At 42.3% G+C, this 22,605-nt stretch overlaps 2 protein-coding genes across 3 annotated transcripts in view; one reads left to right on the top strand and one right to left on the bottom strand.

The window, feature by feature from the left end:
• Tfb1m (transcription factor B1, mitochondrial) overlaps positions 1-21,145 on the top strand; it is a 46,088-nt gene extending 24,943 nt beyond the window's left edge. The window contains exons 6-7 of the mRNA XM_052169694.1: positions 18,844-18,971; positions 20,582-21,145. Of these exons, the coding sequence (XP_052025654.1) occupies positions 18,844-18,971; positions 20,582-20,825 (372 nt within the window). The 3' untranslated portion in view covers positions 20,826-21,145. The remainder of the gene's footprint in view (positions 1-18,843; positions 18,972-20,581) is intronic.
• A 96-nt stretch (positions 21,146-21,241) lies between these two features.
• Positions 21,242-22,605, bottom strand: part of Tiam2 (TIAM Rac1 associated GEF 2) — a 206,307-nt gene continuing 204,943 nt past the window's right edge. For both annotated transcript variants that reach the window (XM_052169691.1, XM_052169692.1), the window contains one exon: positions 21,242-22,176. In XM_052169691.1, the coding sequence (XP_052025651.1) occupies positions 21,560-22,176 (617 nt within the window). In that variant the 3' untranslated portion in view covers positions 21,242-21,559. The remainder of the gene's footprint in view (positions 22,177-22,605) is intronic.

Raw genomic sequence — 22,605 nt, 5'->3', positions numbered from 1 at the left:
CTCTTCCTCTCCTTACAGAAGCTCCTGTCTGCCCCTGCCTCCTCTTCCTCTCCTTACAGAAGCTCCTGTCTGCCCCTGCCTCCTCTTCCTCTCCTTACAGAAGTTCCTGTCTGCCCCTGCCTCCTCTTCCTCTCCTTACAGAAGCTCCTGTCTACTGCTGCCTCCTCCTCCTGTCCTTACAGAAGCTCCTGTCTGCCCCTGCCTCCTCTTCCTCTCCTTACAGAAGCTCCTGTCTGCCCCTGCCTCCTTTTCTCTCCTTACAGAAGCACATATCTGCTGCTTCTCTCTCCAGGAAAACAAAGGCCTGCGTGGGGTAGAGATAGGAGAAATGGTTTAGATTCCCTTCTTATCAAGAGACTGATGTGTGGCTTTTGTTAAATACTTAAAAGTGACACTAATCCAGGCCTATGTGGACAGTACAAACCTGCCATAGCTATAATTGAGTCTCTAAGACATCAGATCCTATCTGCCTGGACTGAGTTCTGTTTTGTCAATCCCATGATTTTAAGGAATTACATTCTTGAGTCAGCCTGTGTACAAGCTCAATGATCTTAGGACTTAATCTACTTGGGGGGTGGCAGTTTATTCCTTTTGTTTTCCAGATGTCCTCGCTGTAACCAAAACAATGAAAGTTCAAGCTTGCAGGGAGGGGCCAGCACGTGAATATACAGTTTTATAGCAGCTGTTGTGAGGTCAGTCTGTGAGACTGCCTTGCAGACCATTTCCAGCCCAGGAGTCTCCAGCAGTTGAGGTCAGTGTTAGCACTGCCTAAATATCATCTTGATATTCAGTCACCTTCGCGTTGATGGAATAACTTACACGTTGATCTACCTATATCCACCATTACTATTATAGCTCTCTTTCCATCAAACAATACATTTCCTAAATGTATAAAGACATTTTGGTGTCACAGATCAGTAGTCAGTTGCTGTCATAATTAACAAGTCTGGCCAGCAATTAATTGCAGTCAGGCAAAAGGCAAGTAAATAGTAAGACATCGCATCTAGTTAGCACAGTATTTGGTCCTGCACAAGAAGACTTAACTTCACATCCTTCTTGTGCATAGAGTTATGCAAAAAAAAAAAAAAAAAAAAAAAAAAAAACTTGTGTAAACGTGTAAGTTATTCCTTCAAAGCAAAGGCTTGTGTTCTGCTGCAGTCACACAGGTGCCGTGCACCCCTGTGGCTCTGAGGCGTTCCTCTCCAGCCACATGCATGGTTGGTAGTTTATAAAACTGGCCCCTCTGTCACTCTGCTGGAAGAGCAAGGCACACTTAGTTCAGCAAGTGTGCTAACAGCAGTGGTGAGGAGATACGAAAGCCAGGGGCCTCAGGTGGGAACTTGAGTCTTGAGAACACTTACATTTCCAGAACACATCACATTGAGAACAGAACCTCAAAATACGTACAATTTATGAACTACTTGCCAAAAGGAAGACTGTAGATTGGTTTTCAAAATTTAAAACTAGTTTTCCAGAAAAGATTTATTCATACCAAAACATTTAAAATGGATATGTAACTTCTAATTCAAATGAAACAATACCCAGAGTTCTGTACTTAGCTGTCTGAACAGTCTAGAAGCTTCCATACCTTTTGCCAGTAGTCCTTCTAGTCTTCACTCTGCATTGACTCCTGATGTCTTCGGTGTCTGATGGGGAGAAGCTGGGTCTGAGAGTCTGAGCGTTGTCTGTGAAGTGCCGACAAGCAAGCATGAAATATCAAATAAAGAGCCTTAGAGCTAAGGGGGAAACTGCTGACGGTGCAGGAAGATAAATACCAGGTTCTCTCTCGGGTTTGGAGCTGTGGGAGAATTAAGACAGGAGAGGCGGGGACGGGAGGGAGCTGTTGTTGCTACAGGATTTGTTGAAACCTAAAAGCTGAAAATGCTTTTGTGTTGCTGTGTGCAGAGGAGGGATTATTTGGGTGCTCACAAAAAGGCCTTTTCATTTATATTATGTTGTAGTCACACAGTTATAATTTAGTTTTGAATTTTTGTCAGTGTTAGAAGATACAGTTTTATGTTCTCGGTTAAAGAAGGCCATCTGAAATATTTTTAACTGGACTGCTTTGCAAATGATAGTTGAGACTATCACTTTAATTTTTTATTCTGTTGCTGTTACCTTATGCAAAAGAAACCGAGACTCCAAAAACTGTTAACTTTTAAAAACCACTCAGAAGGAATTTTTCTTTTAAAAAAAAAATTAGTTAATAAAAGAAAGGCCAGCAATAGCTTTTGACTAGACTGTGATCCACCTTCAGATATGTTTGTTCTGTCTCAAATCTTTTTCTCTCCCCTAAGAAAGTCTTAAAGTATAACTGTGTAAGTTAGATGTTAGAGAATAAGAAAAAGTATACAAAATGATAGAATGAACAGATAACAGCTATAGCCATGAACATTTATGCAGATGCATCTCTGGATTAAGTTATCTTTTTATCTTAATAGTTTTAATTTTACAAATTATAAATTATATAGCCACTGGCTAGAAAGTAATCTTTTGATTAGATTTTTAATTTTACAACATTTTTTTGAAAATAGTTTTCCCCTCCTTTAACTCTTCCCACTTCCCCACCAACCCAAATCCACACCCTTTCTCTCTTTCTTTCATTAGAATTCAAACAATATCTACAAAAGGTAATGATGATAATAGAATAACATAAAAATAAGCCAGGCAGTTGTAGCACACACCTTTAATGCCAGCACTCTGGAGGCAGAGGCAGGCAGATCTCTTCAGTTTGAGGCCAGCCTGGTCTACAGAGTGAGTTCCAGGACAGCCAGGGCTACACAGAGAAACCCTGTCTCAAAAAAAACAATAATAATAATAATAATAATACATATCAGAATAAGACAAAACAAAGCCCAAAAAGGACAAGAAACAGATACTATGACATGTCAGATGTTAGTATTAGAAAGCAGTTAATAAAACATGTTTCAGATGTTTGGATTTTCCTAGCGTTTTGTGGTTTTAGCTTAATCTTTTTGCAACTTTGGCATTACTATTTTTCTCCCTTAGACATCTAATGTCTGGATTTTTTTAAAGCTGTAATGCCCTTTAATAAAGATATGCAAACGATTCTGCAGATGTTTGCTAGGGTGTAGTTTACAGGCACTAGCGGGTCAGCACTGTTATTACTGTTGCTTCAGAAGCAGCCTTCAGTATTTGACTCCATACCAGGGCCTGTTAAAGACACCTGTTAGCTAGCAGATGAGAGGCAGACAGACTGACCACCTCTGGATGCTGACAGCCTGCTGAATGAAACTTAAGCATATTTAGAAATGTAGTGAAACATTTTAACTTTATCATTATCAACTTGTGGTATGGATATTAAAGAGGAGTCTTTGAAGTTCATAGACTTTGTTCTAGATAAATCTTATATTCCCTCAGTTTAAGGCCTTCCCAGTGACCGCTCCAGGTTGTGCTGACTTGACAGGACTGGATTCATAGATATGCAAAATTGTCCCCAAGTGCACTCTCTGTATGGAAAAGCTGACACGTCTTCATTTGTCAACTCTCAAACCTAAATGGCATCCTCGTTTCTGTACATAGCAAACTGCTTTCTCTCTGACTTTAAAGTAGCTCAGAGCCTCCTGCTTTGCTGTGTCTCCACAGTCTGGCAGTTCAGGCCTGCCATGGGGAACACCTCTGTCCCCATGATCATAGCAGGGCTCCTGATACCCTCGGGATCCTGCTTTATACTGGGGTCGAAGAAGTGTTAGATTTTAAAAAAAAAAATCATCACTGTTTTTAATATCTAAAATATTAGTTAATTAATAAATTGCTTTTGAATGATCAAAAAGTAATCATTTCTAAACAGGACTAGAATTTCCCAAGTTTATGTTGTGTCATGGTTTGTATATGCTTGGCCCAGGGAGTGGCCCTGTTGGAGTAGGTGTGTCACTGTGGGCATGGGCTTTAAGACCCTCATTCTCACCTTCCAGCCACCATTTGCAGCAGGGAGCCAAGCAGTGCACCAGGAGAGAGGGATCTCCCAGCAGCACTTTGACTTCTGAGTGCAGAGGTGAGATCTCCACCTTCTCTCTGGAGGGGAACAGCTAGGAGTGCACAGGGCCTAAGATCAGGGGAGCTGCTGGGACAGGAGTCTTCTGGTCTCCATTTGCACCATAGAGCCAGGCTGCTCTACAGCCTTCTGTGCACAGACCCTGCCAGAAGAGAGTTGGTCTCCCAGGAATACGGACACAGGCTTACAGGCCCACAGAAGGGACAAGCTCCAGCCAGAGACAGGAAGACCAACACCAGAGATAACCAGATGGCAGCCAGAGACAGGAAGACTAACTAACACCAGAGATAACAAGATGGCGAAAGGCAAGCACAAGAACCCTACCAACAGAAACCAAGGCTACTTGGCAACATCAGAACCCAGTTCTCCCACCACAGCAAGTCCTGAATACCCCAACACACTGGAAAAGCAAGAGTTGGATTTAAAATCGTATCTCATGATGCTGATAGAGGGCTTCAAGAAGAACTTAAATAACTCCCTTACAGAAATACAGGAGAACATGGGTCAACAGGTAAAAACCCTTAAAGAAATACAGAAGAACCTGCGTCAACAAGTAGAAGCCCTTAAAGAGGAAACACAAAAATCCTTAAAGAATTACAGGAAAATACAATCAAGTGAAGGAACTGAACAGAACCATCCTGGATCTAAAAATGGAAGTGGAAACAATGAAGAAATCACAAAGGGAGACAACTCTGGAGGTAGAAAACCTTGGAAAGAAATCAACCATCATAGAGGCAAGCATCAACAACATAAGAGATAGAAGAAAGAATCTCAGGTGCTGAAGATATCATAGAAAGCACACTCCGGCTCCATCCATTTGTCTAAGAATTTCATGAATTCGTTGTTTCTAATGGCTGAATAGTACTCCATTGTGTATATATACCACATTTTTTGTATCCATTCCTCCACTGAGGGATCCCTGGGTTCTTTCCAGCCTCTGGCTATTATAAATAGGGCTGCTATGAACATAGTGGAGCACATATCCTTATTACATGCTAGGGAATCCTCTGGGGTATATGCCCAGGAGTGGTATAGCAGGGTCCTCCAGAAGTGACGTGCCCAGTTTCCTGAAGAACCGCCAGACTGATTTCCAGAGTGGTTGTACCAATTTGCAACCCCTCCAGCAGTGGAGGAGTGTTCCTCTTGCTCCACATCCTCACCAACACCTGCTGTCTCCTGAGTTTTTAATCTTAGCCATCCTGACTGGTGTAAGGTGAAATCTCAGAGTTGTTTTGATTTGCATTTCCCTAATGATTAATGAAGTTGAGAATTTTTTAAGATGCTTCTCTGCCATCCGAAGTTCTTCAGGTGAGAGTTCTTTGTTTAACTCTGTACCCCCATTTTTTAATAGGGTTGTTTGGTTTTCTGGAGTCTAACTTCTTGAGTTCTTTATATATATCGGATATTAGCCCTCTATCTGATGTACGATTGGTGAAGATCTTTTCCCAATTTGTTGGTTGCCGATTTGTCCTCTTGATGGTGTCCTTTGCCTTACAGAAACTGTAATTTTATGAGGTCCTAATTGTTAATTCTTGATCTTAGAGCATAACATCATACTAAATGAGGTAACCCAGTCTCAAAAGATCAATCATGGTATGCACTCACTAATAAGTGGATATTAACCTAGAAAATTGGAATACCCAAAACATAATCCACACATCAAATGATGTCCAAGAAGAACAGAGGAGTGGCCCCTGATTATGGAAAGACTCAGTGTAGCAGTATAGGGCAATACCAGAACAGGGAAGAGAGAAGGGGTGGATGGGGGAACAGGAGGAGGGAAGAGGGCTTATGGGACTTTCGGGGAGTGGGGATCTAGAAAGGGGAAATCATTTGAAATGTAAATAAAAAATATATCGAATAAAAAAAAAGAAAGAAATCGTTGACTCTATAGTCAAAGAAAAGGCAAAAGACTTGTAACCCAAAACATCCAAGAAATCCAGGACACAATGAGAAGACCAAACATAAGGATTATAGGTATAGAAAAGAGTGAAGATTTCCAACTTAAAGGACCAGTAAATATCTTCAACAAAAATTATAGAAGAAAACTCCCCTAACCTAGAGAAAGACATGCCCATGAACATACAAGAAGCCTACAGAACTCCAAACAGACTGGACCAGAACAGAAATTCCTCCCATTATATAATAATCAAAACACCAAATGAACTAAACAAAGAATATTAAAAGCAATAAGGGGAAAAGGACAAGTAACTTATAGAAGCAGACCTATCAGAATTATACCAGACTTCTTACCAGAGAAGATGAAAGCTGGAAGATTCTGGGCAGATCGCATACACCCTAAGAGAACACAAATGCAAGTCCAGACTACTATACCCAGCAAAATTCTCAGTCACCATAGATGGAGAAACCAAGATATTCCATGATAAAAACCAAATTTACACAATATCTTTCCCAAATCCAACTCTACAAAGTATAATAGATGGAAAATGCCAATACAAGAAAGGAAACTACACTCTAGAAAAAGCAAGAAAGTAATCTTCCAACAAACCCAAAAGAAAGTAACCACAAAAACAAAAAATTAAAATTAAAAAATCTTCAATTTTATCAAAAAGTGTATGTAATTCCTTATCCAATTAATTTAGTAATGTTTCTATGTCCACCATTTTACCTGTACTATTTTCCATGATAATCTTAAGTTTTAACATGTTCTTCTATATATTTCTTCAATTTTATCAGAAATATTTTCCATGTAAATATTCAATTTTATCAGAAAATGTTTATAATTACTTTCAATCAATTTAGAAATATTTTATGCCTACCATTTATCTGTATAATTTTTCATGATAATCTTCGATTTAAGATGTTTTTCTGTATTTATATTTTTCTACAATTTTATCAGAAATATTTTCCATGTAAATCTTCAATTCTCTCATAAAATGTTTCTACTTTCTTTTTCAATTAATTTAGCAATTTTCTTTATGTCTACTATTTTACTCTTTAATTTTCCATGAAAATTGTCAATTTTAATGTGTTAAAAAAAAAAAAAAAAAAAAAAGACCCTAATCCTAGCTGCCTGGAGGCCAGTCTTCTCCTTAGCAGCCATCAGATGAAGAGATAAAACTCTCAACTCTGCTTGTACCATGCCTGCCTGGATACTGCCATGCTCCCATCATGAAGATAATGGACTGAAACTCTGAAGCCCCAATTAAATGTTGTCCTTATAAGAGTTGCCTTGGTCATGGTGTCTGTTCACAGCAGTAAAACCCTAAGACGTTTTGGAATCCTTTAGTTTGGCATCTTTAATAATATCCACTTTATATGAACTGAACTGCTGAGACTGTGTACTGGTTAAGGCACTGTAACATTTAATTTGCAGACAACGTGTCAGGTAAAAAAGAATCTATATTTTTCTGATAAGAAAACCCAGTTAGAGCTAAGTGATTTCACTGTGTTATAAAGGACTAAGTGGCAGGACTGGAAAGAAGGCCCAGCGCAAGGCAGCTTCTGAAGCTACACATGCTCTAACTCCACTTCAGACAAAGTGTCTCTCATATGTACTGCTCCATGCTTCACCTCTAACCCGCACTGACCACTCAGTGCAAAGTCTGCTCTGGGTACAGCAGTTCCAGCTATTTTCATTTTTCTTATCTAAGAAACACTTGTAAGATTCCTTTAATATGTGCTGATCAGTGATGCTAGCCTAGCTAATATCAGTGGCTTCTCTTTCTGAGTCAGTCACTGAAGTATTTTATTTTTTTTATTTATTCGATATATTTTTATTTACATTTCAAATAATTTCCCTTTTCCTGGCTCCCTACTCCCTGAAAGTCCCATAAGCCCTCTTCCCTCCCCCTGTTCTCCCATCCACCCCTTCTCACTTCCCTGTTCTGGTACTGCCCTATACTGCTGCACTGAGCCTTTCCAGAACCAGGGGCCACTCCTTCCTTCTTCTTGGACATCATTTGGTATGTGGATTATGTCCTGGGTATTCCAAGTTTGGAGGCTAATATCTGCTTCTCAGTGAGTGCATACCATGATTGATCTTTTGAGACTGGGTTACCTCACTTAGTATGATGTTCTCCAGCCCCATCCATTTGTCTAAGAATTTCACTGTTTCTAATGTCTGAGTAGTATTCCATTGTGTATATATACCACATTTTTTGTATCCATTCCTCCATTGAGGGATACCTGGGTTCTTTCCAGCTTCTGGCTATTATAAATAGGGCTGCTATGAACATAGTGGAGCACATATCCTTATTACATGCTGGGGAATCCTCTGGGTATATGCCCAGAGGTGGTATAGCAGGGTCCTCTGGAAGTGAGTGCCCAGTTTCCTGAGGAACCGCCAGACTGATTTCTAGAGTGGTTGTACCAATTTGCAATCCCACCAGCAGTGGAGGAGTGTTCCTCTTTCTCCACATCCTCATCAACACCTCCTGTCTCCTGAGATTTTAATCTTAGCCATTCTGACTGGTGTGAGGTGAAATCTCAGGGTTGTTTTGATTTGCATTTCCCTAATGACTAATGTTAAGATGCTTCTCAGCCACCGGAAGTTTTTCAGGTGAAAATTCTTTGTTTAGCTCTGTACCTCATTTTTAATAGGGTTATTTGGTTTTCTGGGGTCTAACTTCTTGAGTTCTTTGTATATTTTGGATATTAGCCCTCTATCAGATGTAGAGTTGGTGAAGATCGCTTCCCAATTTGTTGGTTGCCGGTTTGTCCTTTTGATGGTGTCCTTTGCCTTACAGAAACTTTGTAAATTTATGAGGCCCCATTTGTCAATTCTTGATCTTAGAGCATAAGCTATTGGTGTTCTGTTCAGGAACTTTCCCCCTGTACTGATGTCCTCAAGGGTCTTCCCCAGTTTCTTTTCTATTAGTTTCAGTGTGTCTGGCTTTATGTGGAGGTCCTTGATCCATTTGGAGTTGAGCTTAGTACAAGAAGATAAGGATGGTTCACTTCGCATTCTTCTGCATGCTGACCTCCAGTTGAACCAGTACCATTTGTTGAAAAGGCTATCTTTTTTCCACTGAATGTTTTCAGCTCCTTTGTAGTAGACTAAGTGACCATAGGTATGTGGGTTCATTTCTGGATCTTCAGTCCTATTCCATTGATCTGCCTGCCTGTCACTGTACCAATACCATGCAGTTCTTAACACTATTGCTCTGTAGTATTGCTTGAGGTCTGGGATACTGATTCCCCAAGAAGTTCTTTTGTTGTTGAGAATAGTTTTAGCTATCCTGGGTTTTTTGTTATTCCAGACGAATTTGAGAATTGCTCTTTCTAACTCTATGAAGAACTGAGTTGGGATTTTGATGGGCATTGCATTGAATCTGTATATTGTTTTTGGCAAGATGGCCATTATTATATTAATCCTGCCAATCCACGAGCATGGCAGATTTTTCCATTTTCTGAGGTCTTCTTCCATTTCCTACTTCAGAGACTTGAAGTTCTTGTCAGACGGATCTTTCACTTGTTTGGTCAGAGTCACACCAAGGTACTTTATATTGTTTGTGGCTATTGTGAAGGGTGTCATTTCCCTAATTTCTTTCTCAGCCTGCTTGTCCTTTGAGTATAGGAAGGCTACTGATTTGCTTGAGTTGATTTTATAACCTGCCACTTTGCTGAAGTTATTTATCAGCTGTAGGAGTTCTCTGGTGGAGTTTTTTGGGTCACTTAAATATACTATCATATCATCTGCAAATAATGATAGTTTAACTTCTTCCTTTCCAATTTGTATCCCTTTGACCTCCTTATGTTGTCTAATTGCCCGAGCTAGTACCTCAAGTACAATATTGAAAAGATATGGAGAGAGGGGGCAGCCTTGTCTAGGTCCTGATTTTAGTGGTATTGCTTCAAGTTTCTCTCCATTTACTTTGATGTTGGCTACCGGTTTGCTGTATATTGCTTTTACTATGTTTAGATATGGGCCTTGAATTCCTGTTCTTTCCAAGACTTTAAGCATGAAAGGATACTGAATTTTGTCAAATGCTTTCTCAGTATCCAATGAAATGACCAAGTGGTTTTTTTCCTTTGACTTTGTTTATGTAGTGGATTGCATTGATGGATTTCCATATATTGAACCATCCCTGCATCCCTGGGATGAAGCCTATTTGATCATGGTGAATGAACATTTTGATGTGTTCTTGGATTCGGTTGGCAAGAATTTTATTGAGTATTTTCGCATTGATGTTCATAAGGGAAATTGGTCTGAAGTTCTCTTTCTTTGTTGGATCTTTGTGTGGGTTTGGTATCAGCATAATTTTGGCTTCGTAGAAGGAGTTGGGTAGTGTTCCTTCTGTTTCTATCTTGTGGAATAGTTTGAAGAGTATTGGTGTTAGGTCTTCTTTGAAGGTCTGATAGAATTCTGCACTGAAACCATCTGGTCCTGTGCTTTTTTTGGTTGGAAGACTTTCTATGACCCCTTCTATTTCTTTAGGGGTTATAGGACTGTTTAGATGGTCTATTTGATCCTGATTTAATTTTGGTATTTGGTATCTGTCAAGGAAATTGTCCATTTCCTCCAGATTCTCCAGTTGTGTTGAGTATAGGCTTTTGTAGTAGGATCTGATGATTTATTTTGAAATTCCTTGGTTTCTGTTGTTATGTCCCCTTTTCATTTCTAAGTTTGTTAATTTGGATACTTTCTCTGTGCCCTTTGGTTAGTCTTGCTAAGGGTTTATCTATCTTGTTGATTTTCTCAAAGAACTAGCTCCTGGTTTTGTTGATTTTTTTTTTGTATGGTTCTCTTTGTTTCTACCTGATTGATTTGAGCCCTGACTTTGATGATTTCCTGTCTTCTCCTCCTGGGTGTATTAGCTTCTTTTTGTTCCAGGGCTTTCAGGTTTGCCATTAAGCTGCTAATGTATGCTCTCTCCAGTTTCTTTTTGCAGGCACTCAGGGCTATGAGTTTCCTCTAAGCACTGCTTTCATTGTGTCCCATAGATTTGGGTATGTTGTGCCTTCATTTTCGTTAAATTCTAAAAAGTCTTTGATTTCTTTATTTCTTCTTTGGCCAAGGTATCGAGTAGAGTATTGTTCAGCCCCCATGTATGTGGGCTTTCTGTTGTTTTTGTTGCTATTGAAGACCACTCTTACTCCATAGTGATCTGATAGGAGGCATGGGATTAGTTCGATCTTCTTATATTTATTGAGGTCTGTCTTGTGACCAATTATATGGTCGATTTTGGAGAAGGTACCATGAGGTGCTGAGAAAAAGTTATATTCTTTTGCTTTAGGATGCAATGTTCTATAAATATCTATTAAATCCAATTGGTCCAAAGCTTCCATTAGTTTTACTGTGTCCCTATTTAGTTTCTATTTTCCTGATCGGTCCATTGAGGAGAGTGGAGTGTTGAAGTCCCCCACAATTATTGTGTTAGATGCAATGTGTGCTTTGAGCTTTAGTAAATTTTCTTTTATGAATGAGGGTGCCCTTGCATTTGGAGCATAGATGTTCAGAATTGAGAGTTCTTCTTGGTGGATTTTTCCTTTGACCAGCAAGAAGTATCCTTCCATGTCTCTTTTGATGGCTTTAGGTTGAAAGTCAATTTTATCTGATATTAGAATGGCTACTCCGGCTCATTTCCTGAGACCATTTGCTTGTAAAATTGTCTTCCAGCCTTTTATTCTAAGGTAGTTTTTGTCTTTGGCACTGAGGTGTGTTTCCTGTATGCAGCAAAGTGTAGGGTCCTGTTTCCTTATCCAGTCTGTTAGTCTATGTCTTTTTATTGGGGAATTGAGTCCATTGATGTTAAGAGATATTAAGGAATAGTGATTATTACTTCCTGTCATTTTTGATGTTAGTTTTATATTTGAGTGGTTATCTTCTTCTGGGTTTGATGAAACCCGAAAGTTTCCCTCCTTGTATTGGAGTTTTCCTCTTGTTATTCTTTGTAGGTCTGGGTTTGTGGAAAGATATAGTGTAAATTTGGTTTTGTCATGTAATATCTTGGTTTCTCCATCTATGGTGATTGAGAGTTTTTTTGGGTATAGTAGTCTTGGCTGACACTTGTGCTCTCTTAGAGTCTGCATGAGATCTGCCCAGGATCTTCTAGCTTTCATGGTCTCTGATGAGAAGTCTGGTATAATTCTGATAGGTCTTCCTTTATATGTTACTTGGCCTTTTTCTCTTACTGCCTTTAATATTCTTTCTTTGTTTAATACATTTGGGGTTTTGATTATTATGTGACGGGAGGTATTTCTGCTCTGGTCCAATCTGTTTGGAGTTCTGTAGGCTTCTTGTATATTCATGGTCATCTCTCTCTTTAGGTTAGGGAAGTTTTCTCTCGTAATTTTCTTGAAGATATTTGCTGGCCCTTTCAGTTGTAAATCTTCACTCTCATCTATATCTATAATCCTTAGGTTTGGTCTTCTCATTGTGTCCTGGATTTCCTGGATGTTTTGGGTTACAAGCTTTTTGCATTTTGCATTTTCTTTGACTGTTGAGTCAATGGTTTCTATGGTATCTTCAGCATCTGAGATTCTTTCTTACATCTCTTGTATTCTGTTGTTGATATTTGCATCTAAGGCCCCTGATTTCTTCCCAAGGTTTTCTATCTCCAAAGTTGTCTCCCTTTGTGATTTCTTAGTTGTTTCTACTTCTATTTTTAGATTCAGGATTCTTTTGCTAAGTTCCTTAATTTGTTTGTTTATGTTTTCCTTTAATTCTTTAAGAGATTTTTGTGTTTCCTCTTTCATGACTTCTGCCTGTTGACTCAATTTCTCCTGCATTTCTTTAAGTGATTTTTGTGGTTCCTCTTTATTGGCTTCTATCTGTTGACCCATATTCCCCTGAATTTCTTTAAGTGATTTTTGTGTTTCCATTGTAAGGGCTTCTAACTTATTCATGTTCCCCTGTATTTCTTTAAGAGATTTATTTTATGTCTTTTTTGTGTTCCTCTAGCAGCATCATGACTAGTGATTTTAAATCCAAATCTTGTTTTTCTTGTGTGTTGGGGTATCCAGGCCTTGCTGTTGTTGGAGAATTGGGTTCAGACGCTGCCATATTGCCTAGATTTCTGTTAGTAATGTTCCTATGTTTTGCCTTTTGCCATCTTGTTATCTCTGGCTTTAGTTGGTCTTGTTGTCACTGGCTAGTGTTTGAACCTCCTGTGAGCCTGTAAGGCTATTTCCGCAACACTGGATGACTGGGACAGATTGCTGATGTGCGTGCTGCCCTCCTCTTGGGTGCCCTTGGAGCCCTAGTGTGACCTGCCCCAGATTGTCTCTGTGAACCTGGTGTTGCCCGTTTGCTCCTTCGGGGAGTGATGATGGCGGATACTGTGGGGACCTTTTCCGAGTGCTGATCCCTCTGCAGGGCAAAAGATCCCCTAACCGGGTTGGTACACAAATGGTCCGCCTAGCTGCTCAGGCCCTGAGTCCAGTTAAAAGCCTGACAGGCTTAGGCCTGAGTGATATTCGCCTCTGGCTATATCTGCTAACTGGTTCTGTCAGGTAACCAAGATGGCAAGGTGCACCCCCTGCAAGTGCTAGGCAGTCTGTAGGGTACATGACCTCCTGGCCGGGTTGGCACACAGATGGCACATCAAGCTGCCCAGGGCCTGGGTACAGGCAAAAGCCTGACAGGTTTAGACCCAAGTGATGTTAGCCTCGGACTATGCATACCTGGCTCTGTCAGATCTCTCTGGCGTCCGGGAACCAAGATGGCGGAGCACCTCCATAACTGACTGGCAGGAGGCAGAGGTCTAATGGGGCTTCAGTGCGGTAAAAAGTGCTGCAACTCCAACTCCGCTGCACACAGCCCGGCTGGCCAGTGGTAGCCAATAGTAGTGGGCGCAGGACCTGCCTAGTCACTGTTGCCTCGGTTCTGCTAGTGGCGGCCCTTTCCACTGGACGCGCTGCTGCTGCTGCTGTTGCTGCTGCTGCTGCTGCTGCTGCTGCTGCCGCCGCCGCCGCCGCCACCGCCGCCTCTGCCTCTGTTAGATTTCTAAGTGACACTCTCTAAGCCCTATCCTCACTGAAGTATTTTATAAACACAACTCCATAGACCCAGCAGCATATCGAGCACTTTGATTTTTCTTCTATTCTCTCATTACCTGATCCTAACCAACAGTAACAGCTTCAGAGAATGGCAAGGTGTCAGCCCTAGGAGAGGAAATTCGAGGGTCCCTGAGGATGCAGGGCATCCATGAGGACTTCAAAGGCCGCTCCTGAGGCCATGGAGGTTATCAGAAAATTTGCGGTGGGGTTGTGGATGACACAGTACATTGGCTCTATGACTTGGAAGCTGCATTTAAATATGGCATTTCTGGGAAGCCGCTAGAACAGAAGAAACAAAATCCAGCTAAGTGAATGGCAGCAGGCGTGCTCTGCAGGAAGTAGACTCAAGAAGAGAGGTGTTCATGAGGTCACAGCTATGACTGAGTATGTACAGTGTAGTCATGGTCCTCTCCAGTCTGTGGAGAAAGCGAGTGCCATCTTTGCTTACAGCCTATAGTAACAGTAGTGAGAAGACAGGATGCACTTACTGTGGGTGTGAGGACATTTGGATACACTTAGGCTTATCACATAAGGGGAAGCAGGTCAGCTAATCTCACTAGGTGGTCTCTGTAGGGAGCAGTTTAAGGTTGAAGTCCTATGGGAGGAGGAATCTGGGGTTGATTATAGTTTCTGTGCACACTGAGTTTAGCTACAGAAAGGTCAGTCATTAATAACCTGCAAAGGGCTTTCATTACCCTTGCATAGCGCATGACACAGGGCCACAGGGGAAGGCTTTGCCATTCCTGTGAGTCTGAGGCACTGGGGTCCTTGACATGGCTGTGTTCCGGTCAGCCACATGCATTTACTCAGGACTCCATCAACGCCCACAGGGCCCTTCACTCTGACTATAGTTAACATCATTTCCTCTTCCTCTTCCTCTACTTCCTCCTGTACACCTTCTCCTCTTAATCCCTCTCAAAGTTGTCTGTCTGTTTATGTATGTGTATGTATACACATATGTGTGTATACCCGTGTGTCCACATACACACAGGTGCACCCAAATACATAAATACATCCTGCGGGGTCCATTTAGTGTTGCTTATGTGTGCATGATTCCAGGGCTGACACTTGGTATTTGGATAACCAGTCACAAGGGAAGAAAGAGCATTTCTTCAGCTCTTGGCATTCCTTAGGTCTTTGTAGATTGGTGGGATGACATAAGCTACCCCCTTGATGCTAACATGTCTGTTGGAAGTAGACTTCTTCAGGGCTTGTTCCAGCAGGCATATTTTTGAGGTATCATGAATGAGGCTCATCATGTCATCTCTACAAGACCCCAATCTCACAGCAGGTTTATTGATCCTCTGACTCAAAGAGTCTCTCTGCCCCCTCTCCTGAGACATCTCGGGTGCTGGGTGGTGTTGCAGATGTATCAATTGAAGCTGAGAACTCCAAAATCACTTGTTCTTTCCATGGTAACCAGTTGTGGTTTTCTAGAATGGTCTCTGTCGCAAAGGGAAGTTTCTTTGATGAGGGTAAGAGCTGCACTTACTGTGGGTGTGAGGACATTTGGATACACTTAGGAATTACGCTGTTTTAGTAACGTAGTGGTAGTATATTGCATATTGGGATCTATGATATCACTGGCCCTTAGTAATCAACTAGGTTTCTAGTATGACTCCCTCCTGTTGAGCAGGCCTTAAGTCCAACTAGACAGCATTGGTCACCACCAGCACATGAGTGCCATTGCTGCTTCCTTGGAGTTATCATAACACTGTCATCAATCTATAGTTCATATAGAATTACCCACCTGGTCTACCCCAGGAAATCATCTAACAAAAGCCTAAATATCAAGCACGATAACCCCCTTTCAAGTTCTTACTCAAGGGAGGCCACGAGACTCACAAAACAATGTAGGCTATTGTTGCTGCCCTGGGTTGCTTCTCAGAGGTGAAGGTTAAGTCTCTATTGCTAACGACACCATGCACTTCGGAACAAGACACAGGACACAAGCTGGACCTGACTAGAGTCTCCTCCCTGAGGACTGGCTGTCATGGGACTAGAAGGTGCTGTGCAGGCGTCCAAGGGAGGAAGCAGTCAATAGCAGTTGAATACCGGTGAGCCACAGTGAAGCCAGAGTGTTTTAAATGGATCTAGCTTTTCTCCTGATTTTTTTTTAAATTTTAACTTAAAAAATTTAGGATTCAAGAAAAAAACATAATGGCTGTATTAAATAAGTGTTCAATTATAAGTAAAAAGCACTTTGTATCTGTTACCATAGTTACCATCCACTCCTTCGATGTGGTTTTTAAAGAGAAGGGCCTCTATCACTCAGAGAAATTTTATGAAATGCTTTTACAGGAGTGAGCAGAGAGGGTGAACAAGGGGGGGTCCTCCCCAGTGCAGGACACTTGCTGATTGTGTTTTGCCATTATGTTTGTGAATGGGAGTTTTCTTTCAGTCTAATACAATGCCAACTTAACTAGGTACCACAATATATATTATTCAAACTTTAGAAGTCAGTTAGCTTACATAAAATGCTGTTACCGTTCTGTAGCATTTTAAGGTAAACTAAGCATCAGGAGTTTCCTGTATTAGCAAGCACTAACTGAATCGCAAAGGACTGAGATTAAGCAGTAAGGATGACATCTACTTATAAAATCCAAGAATCCCTTTGTGAGAGGCAGCTTCATACAGGAAGATCAGTGCATCTTTCCCTGAACCTGTGCCTTTAATCTCAGAGTGTTTGGATCTTACAGTGTTTCGACACTTTCATACTTCCAGGTTGGATGAAAGCTAAATTTTATCTCCTGCTCTTTTGTTGTTGTGTGGGTTATTGATTAGTTTTGCTGCTGAGAGGTAACTTGAGACCACTGGATTGTTGAGTGTGCACACTGAGACTACAAAAGAACTTATTAGAGTTGATTGCGTATTGGGAGAATTGGGTGAAAAACATTGGAGGTGATTCAAGAGGGTGGCTGAGGGAGAGGCAGGGCAGGAGCCTAGTGAGGGTGGATGTTGTAGGGTACAGGGGGCCGCAGAATGATATCATAGGGTGAGGTCCAGACTCACCATAGGATGAGGTACAGACGGTGCTCGAGGACCCTGCCAGAATGGCAGCGATTGCACGCCAGTCTGTGGAAAGTTGATGGCTTTGACATTTGGTGGTTATGGCACATCGTGGCTGCTTCTCGTTCCCAACTTATGGCCCTCGCTCCCTCCAGAGAGTGCCCTCAGAGTGCACCGGCTTTCTTCTTACCCTAACGCTATCTCCACAGCTCCCTCTTCACGATTCTCTGTAACTACAAACCACCTCGTTTTCTTTTGTGCAGGTTTGAGTCTTACAGGAAGTGTATGTTAACAAGGAATTGACAGAGCAACTTAACACAGTTGAACCGTGTTATTAAATGTTATTAAGAAGAGAGGGCAGAGAAGGGAAAGTTATTAAAACATTTAATGTTGTACTTAGTATTTTTAACAACTGTGCACCATAATAATCATCAAAGAAGTCTAAAGTTCGGTGGACATTTTGGAGCCTGTTGGTTTAGAAAGGCCTTCCCATGGACAGTTTCACTCTTGTATGTCCACCCACACTGGTACAACCAGTTGGTATAGCTGCGTGGTGAACCTTTAACCACGGCATCAGTAGTGTTCACTGAGAGGAAGATCTGAGCTGGCTGGCGAGCGAGCGAGGCATCTCAGGCTGTGGGAGCACTGCTGTGGGGCCTAGGGAGCCTGGTCTCCTGAGGCCAAGCGTGTCTTCTCTTCTTCCAGGTCTTACATCCTAGCCTCTAGCCTCTTACTTCCTCTCACTTAAAAACAAACCAGCGCCCTCCCATCCAGTGTGCTGCTGGCAGTTTGAAAGGAGTTAAGCAGCCACAAGAACTTTGGGAAATAAGCTATCCTAAGAGAAGATGATTGCCAGAATGGACTGGGGGACAGATTTTCTTTTAAAAAGCAGCAGCACTGCCCACACTGCCTACATTGTTGTGCTTTCTTTGCCTCTGGAGCAAGTGAACAATGCCAGGGTTTTATTCAGTTAGAGAGGTTTCAATTCGTGTAGCCTCTGTTGGGCATCTCAATGGCTATGTTGAACCTGCTTCTCCCTGTCTTCACATTTTTCCTGTTATAGTGATAATTCTCAATGATTCATTCATAATGAGTCCATTTTTGGAAAAGACGAGAGGTAAATCTTTTACCACATATGCTTGAAAAGCTAGTTGTCTGGTAATTAAACCTCCTCAACAGCTGGTAGCAGCTCAAACCTTGTCCAACAGTGATGTGTTAAAAACTGTCTCCCATATCAGTCCGGCCTCTCCCTCCTGGTGCATGTAGAGTTGCTACCGAAAGGGCCTGTGTGGTCTCTGCACATGAACTCAGTCCGGCTGAGTAGTCAGCATCTGTACCTAACATGGCTGGTGTCCCACTCGTCCCTTTCTGGGGAGTTCAGCTCTAAGTGGTCCTTGGGCATCCCTGAATCAGCCCTGCTACTGTGGTTTCTGTTACTCTTCAAATGCTAAGACACCCACCGCCAACTCCCACCTGCCTCCTGGCCTCCACAGTTACCCAGATAGGCTTCAAAAGCCGTTTTGAAGTAGTACATTTTGAAGTAGTGACCATCAGGCCCTGGTCTAGTAGACACCATTATAGTTAGATGCTGGGATTTCTATAGCCATCCAAAACTTAGCTGCTTCTGTGCAGAGAAAATACAGGCCCTGAAGGCTTCACGAGAACTGCTGGAGAGCTCGTGCTCCTGTGGTTTGCAAAGATGAATTGTTCATGGCAAGGGACAGAGCTTGGTGTTAGAGCATTTGCTTGCCAGGCATGCAAGAAGCCCTGGCCTTGATCCTCAGGACTGGGGAAGAGCTTGACCACACTGTGCCATGTGGTGATGTGTTTGCTTTTCTTGATTGTTCTCAATGAAGGTTGACGTAGGAGTGGTGCACCTCACGCCCTTGATACAGCCCAAGATCGAACAGCCATTCAAGCTGGTGGAAAAAGTTGTCCAGAACGTGTTTCAGTTCCGAAGGAAATATTGCCACCGAGGGCTTGGGTAAGAGGCCTTTCTGACTTTATAGCACTTAAAAAGTGTGTATGATTCTGGAGCTTAGTTTAGGTCCTGTGGTCACTGAGCTCACCTTAGATGCAATATTTAGGTTTGGTTTTGTCTTAAATACAACCTAAAACCCACAAGTCTAAAGTTTTTGCTGACTTGCTGCTAGGAAGGTCTTGGCTTCTGTCAGGACTCAGTTTGTAGGATTTGCTGTCTCTGTCCCTTAAGGACACACTGGAGAACTAGAAAGTGACTGTAACTTCTTAGCAGCCATGATGCTGCCATAGCACCTGTCTTCCTCCCTCAGCAGGGAGCTCCTTTGTTCTGTCAGGCTCCAGCTCCACACAGGCACATGGTGCCTCAGGAAAGGAAGTCTGAGTCATGGCCTGCAGCAACCATGCCAATTACGGTTTATCTAGTAGGTTTTACCGTGTTTAGTTAGGCCCAATTATAGTCAGGTAAGAGTGAGGAAGGGGCACTGTGGAAAGTGTCTACTTCCTGTAGTCAGCATACAGCTGCGCAAAAGGGCTCAGTGATGAGCACTCGTTGTTCATTCTCTAAGACTTAGATCCAGTTTGGTAATCTGTAGGAAAGATGGGCTCGTGCCAGAGATGATTCCGTGGGTGTTGAGGCAGCTACATCCTGGAACCAAAGCAACTCAGAAAACCCTCGTAAAGGATTTTTGCTGCCGAGTGTTGTGAATCAGCCTGCCTTTTGACCCTAGTTTTAAAGTATAACTCATAAATCTATCCCTGCTAGCTCTAATTGGAGGTTGTAGGCATCACAAAAAGTACATCTTACTTTTGGAAGCCTGGAATGGGTCTATCCTAAAGCTGGTCCTACTGTTTCCAAAGCAAACAAACCCTCCTCCCACAAACTAAGTGGTGGGCCCTTCTCATTTCACTACACCTTCCTCTGTACAGATGTGGACCAAATACGGAAATACATTCTGAAGAATACTTGTTATTTTTCAAGTAGTCCCAGGTGTGAGAATCTGCGATCAGACACTCTGCCCTGAGGCTGAGCTAAGTCACCTCACCCTAAGCACTGGGGAGCTTGTGTTACCATCAAGCTGAAAGGACAAGTTACCCTCTACCTACCATGGCTCCTGCCAGGCCCCTTGGTCAAGGTCCAGGCACACTTTTACAGGGTTTCAAGCATCTAACTTCACTCAAAAAATAGTTGACTTGGTTTAATTAAATGAAATTTAAAATGGAGACTTTTGAGTCTTAAAGGTGATTGAGAATTGTTTTCAGAACAGATCAACAGCACTTTGCCAAATGAGTCACTCATCTGTAGTAATGTTTGAAGACTTAATACATCCAGGTTATAGAGACCCAAAATCAGAAATTTATTACATAAGATATATAATAAAGCTTTTACTAAAATGAGGCAAATCAAATGTGTTTTATTTTACCTTGGGAAGGTAGTTTTCCTTTTGTGGACACACCTTTGAAGTCTTGGCTTGGGCGTGCCTCCAGAGTCCTCCTGGGGAGCCAGGAGGCTTCAAAACCCATGCCTCAGGCATCTGTGATGTCATTTTGAAGTTTACACAAAGATATATCATGATTGACATAATTCAGTCAAATCCCCCTTCCCCCACTTTCCAGAATGTTGTTCCCTGAAGCGCAGCGCCTAGAAAGCACTGGAAGGCTGTTGCAGTTGGCAGACATCGACCCGACTCTCCGGCCCACCCACCTCTCGCTCATGCATTTTAAGAGTTTATGTGATGTATACAGAAAAATGTGTGATGAAGACCCACAACTCTTTGCTTATAACTTCAGAGAGGAACTCAAACAAAAGAAAAGGAAAGGCCATGAAAAAGACGGAGACTCAGAAAGCTGCAAGTTCTAACTGCTGCCTTAGTGCTCCCCTGACAGTCCATCTCCACAGTGTGGGTCTCCACACGTGTGCGGACTTCACCAGCACTCTAAAGACAAATACCGATGACCTCGTGCCTTTGAGGAGTCAGCTTGGTAAGAAAATAAATACCAAGTCGATACAAGCAAACCTTTCTTTAATACATATATATACGGCATAGATACGACATGTTTAGTAAAAACAGCATTTATTACAACCTTCTAAAATGAAATATCTGTACATTGTGCCCCTAAACCATGTAAAAAATAACTTAAATGTGCTTTAAATAAAGCAAAAACAGCTCAAAGAAAATGCCCAAAGGACTGGGGCCCTTTTAAAAACTATTAAACACAACTTTCCCAAGCATGGTGCTGTTACAGCCTTGCCTGTTCCTGGTCACCACAGCACTGCTCTGCGTACACCCAGCCCAGTCCAGTGAGGCTACCGAGAAAAAAAAGCACATAACTTAAAATAATTGGAATGCAATTTTATTACAAGACTAAATTATTTGATTCCTGCTCAAAGGGGATAGAAGCTAGTAATTTACAGATTCTGACCAACTAAATCTAGTTTTCTGATTCACAATAAATTAAAATAACTTAAATCTTTACAGGTTTTGTGGAAAATAGATACTGCGTAAAACCCAAACATGAATAGTTTTCCTGACGTTTCTGTTTTCCACCAATTTGAAAACAAATGAGCATTGGAGCCACACCACCCAAGTCATACTATGATTTGCCGTGGCTCTGCGATTCGTAAAAACATTCCTCATTAACAACCGACGTTAAACTCTGGACACTGAATTCTCTCTCCAGAACCAAATTTAGATCAATGCTGGCCGTTTCCGGGTGGCTGTCCAGGGACTGGTGCCGAGTCTGCGCCTTGAGCAGAGTCCCTCTGCCCCTCTTGGTGCTGTTCGCTTTCCGTTTAATGGGGCAGAAGTGGCCCCTGACCAGCTTGGGGTGCTCGCCTGGCCCCGGGAGAGGCGGCTGCCCGGCCGGGTGCATGTCGGGTTCCTCAGAGATTCTCAGTCTCTGGAACTGGAGCTCAATGTCCTTAGTAGGGCTGCCCTGTTTCAGAGGGTGGTGGAAGTCCTCATCTTCGTCACTCAGAATGTCACTCTCTTTGATGAGTCCGTCCGGAAACTCTGCCAGGCCCTCATGAGCGTCTTTCTCCAGCACGGCGCTTTCCGGGTCCTGCCTGCTCTCGGCCACCGGGCAGCCGCTGCTCTGGGTGCTGCTGCTCAGGCTGCACTCATCCGAGTCCAGTGAGTTGCCCTTGCTGTGCTCGCCGGGCCACTCGCTGCTGGAGGATGTTCTGAGGACCTTCAGAGACCTGGATGAGGCTACCGAGACAAAAAGCACATTTCTCCATATGAGACAGGAACAGAGTCTACAATGTAAAGTTAGGGCCTCAGGGAGGACACTTACGTGAAGATTTTATTATGGGGAGTAGGGTGGTAAAACCATTTGTGTCAAACCATGAATTTACTGATGTCTTTAGAGTTTGTTGGAGCTCTTATAGCTCCGGCTGGCTTTAAACTCAATCTATAGCTGAGGACAGTCAAACTACCTCTGCTCCAGTGCTATGATCCCAATGTGCACCATCACATGCAGCTTAATGCCTGTGGACGAGCACTGTGCCCACTTAGCCACACCCCCAGGCGTGTCTGAAATGAAGATCCCAGAGCTTGATCATAGAGAACAATAAAGTACCAACTACCATACTAGTTTGCCAGTGCGTTAACTGAAGAGTTAGTCACTAATAAAAAATT

This window comes from Apodemus sylvaticus, chromosome 23 (assembly GCF_947179515.1).
Source record: "Apodemus sylvaticus chromosome 23, mApoSyl1.1, whole genome shotgun sequence".
Classification (NCBI taxonomy): Eukaryota; Metazoa; Chordata; class Mammalia; order Rodentia; family Muridae; genus Apodemus; species Apodemus sylvaticus.
Note: the sequence above shows the minus strand (reverse complement) of the source record. Positions and strands in the feature narration are given on the sequence as shown.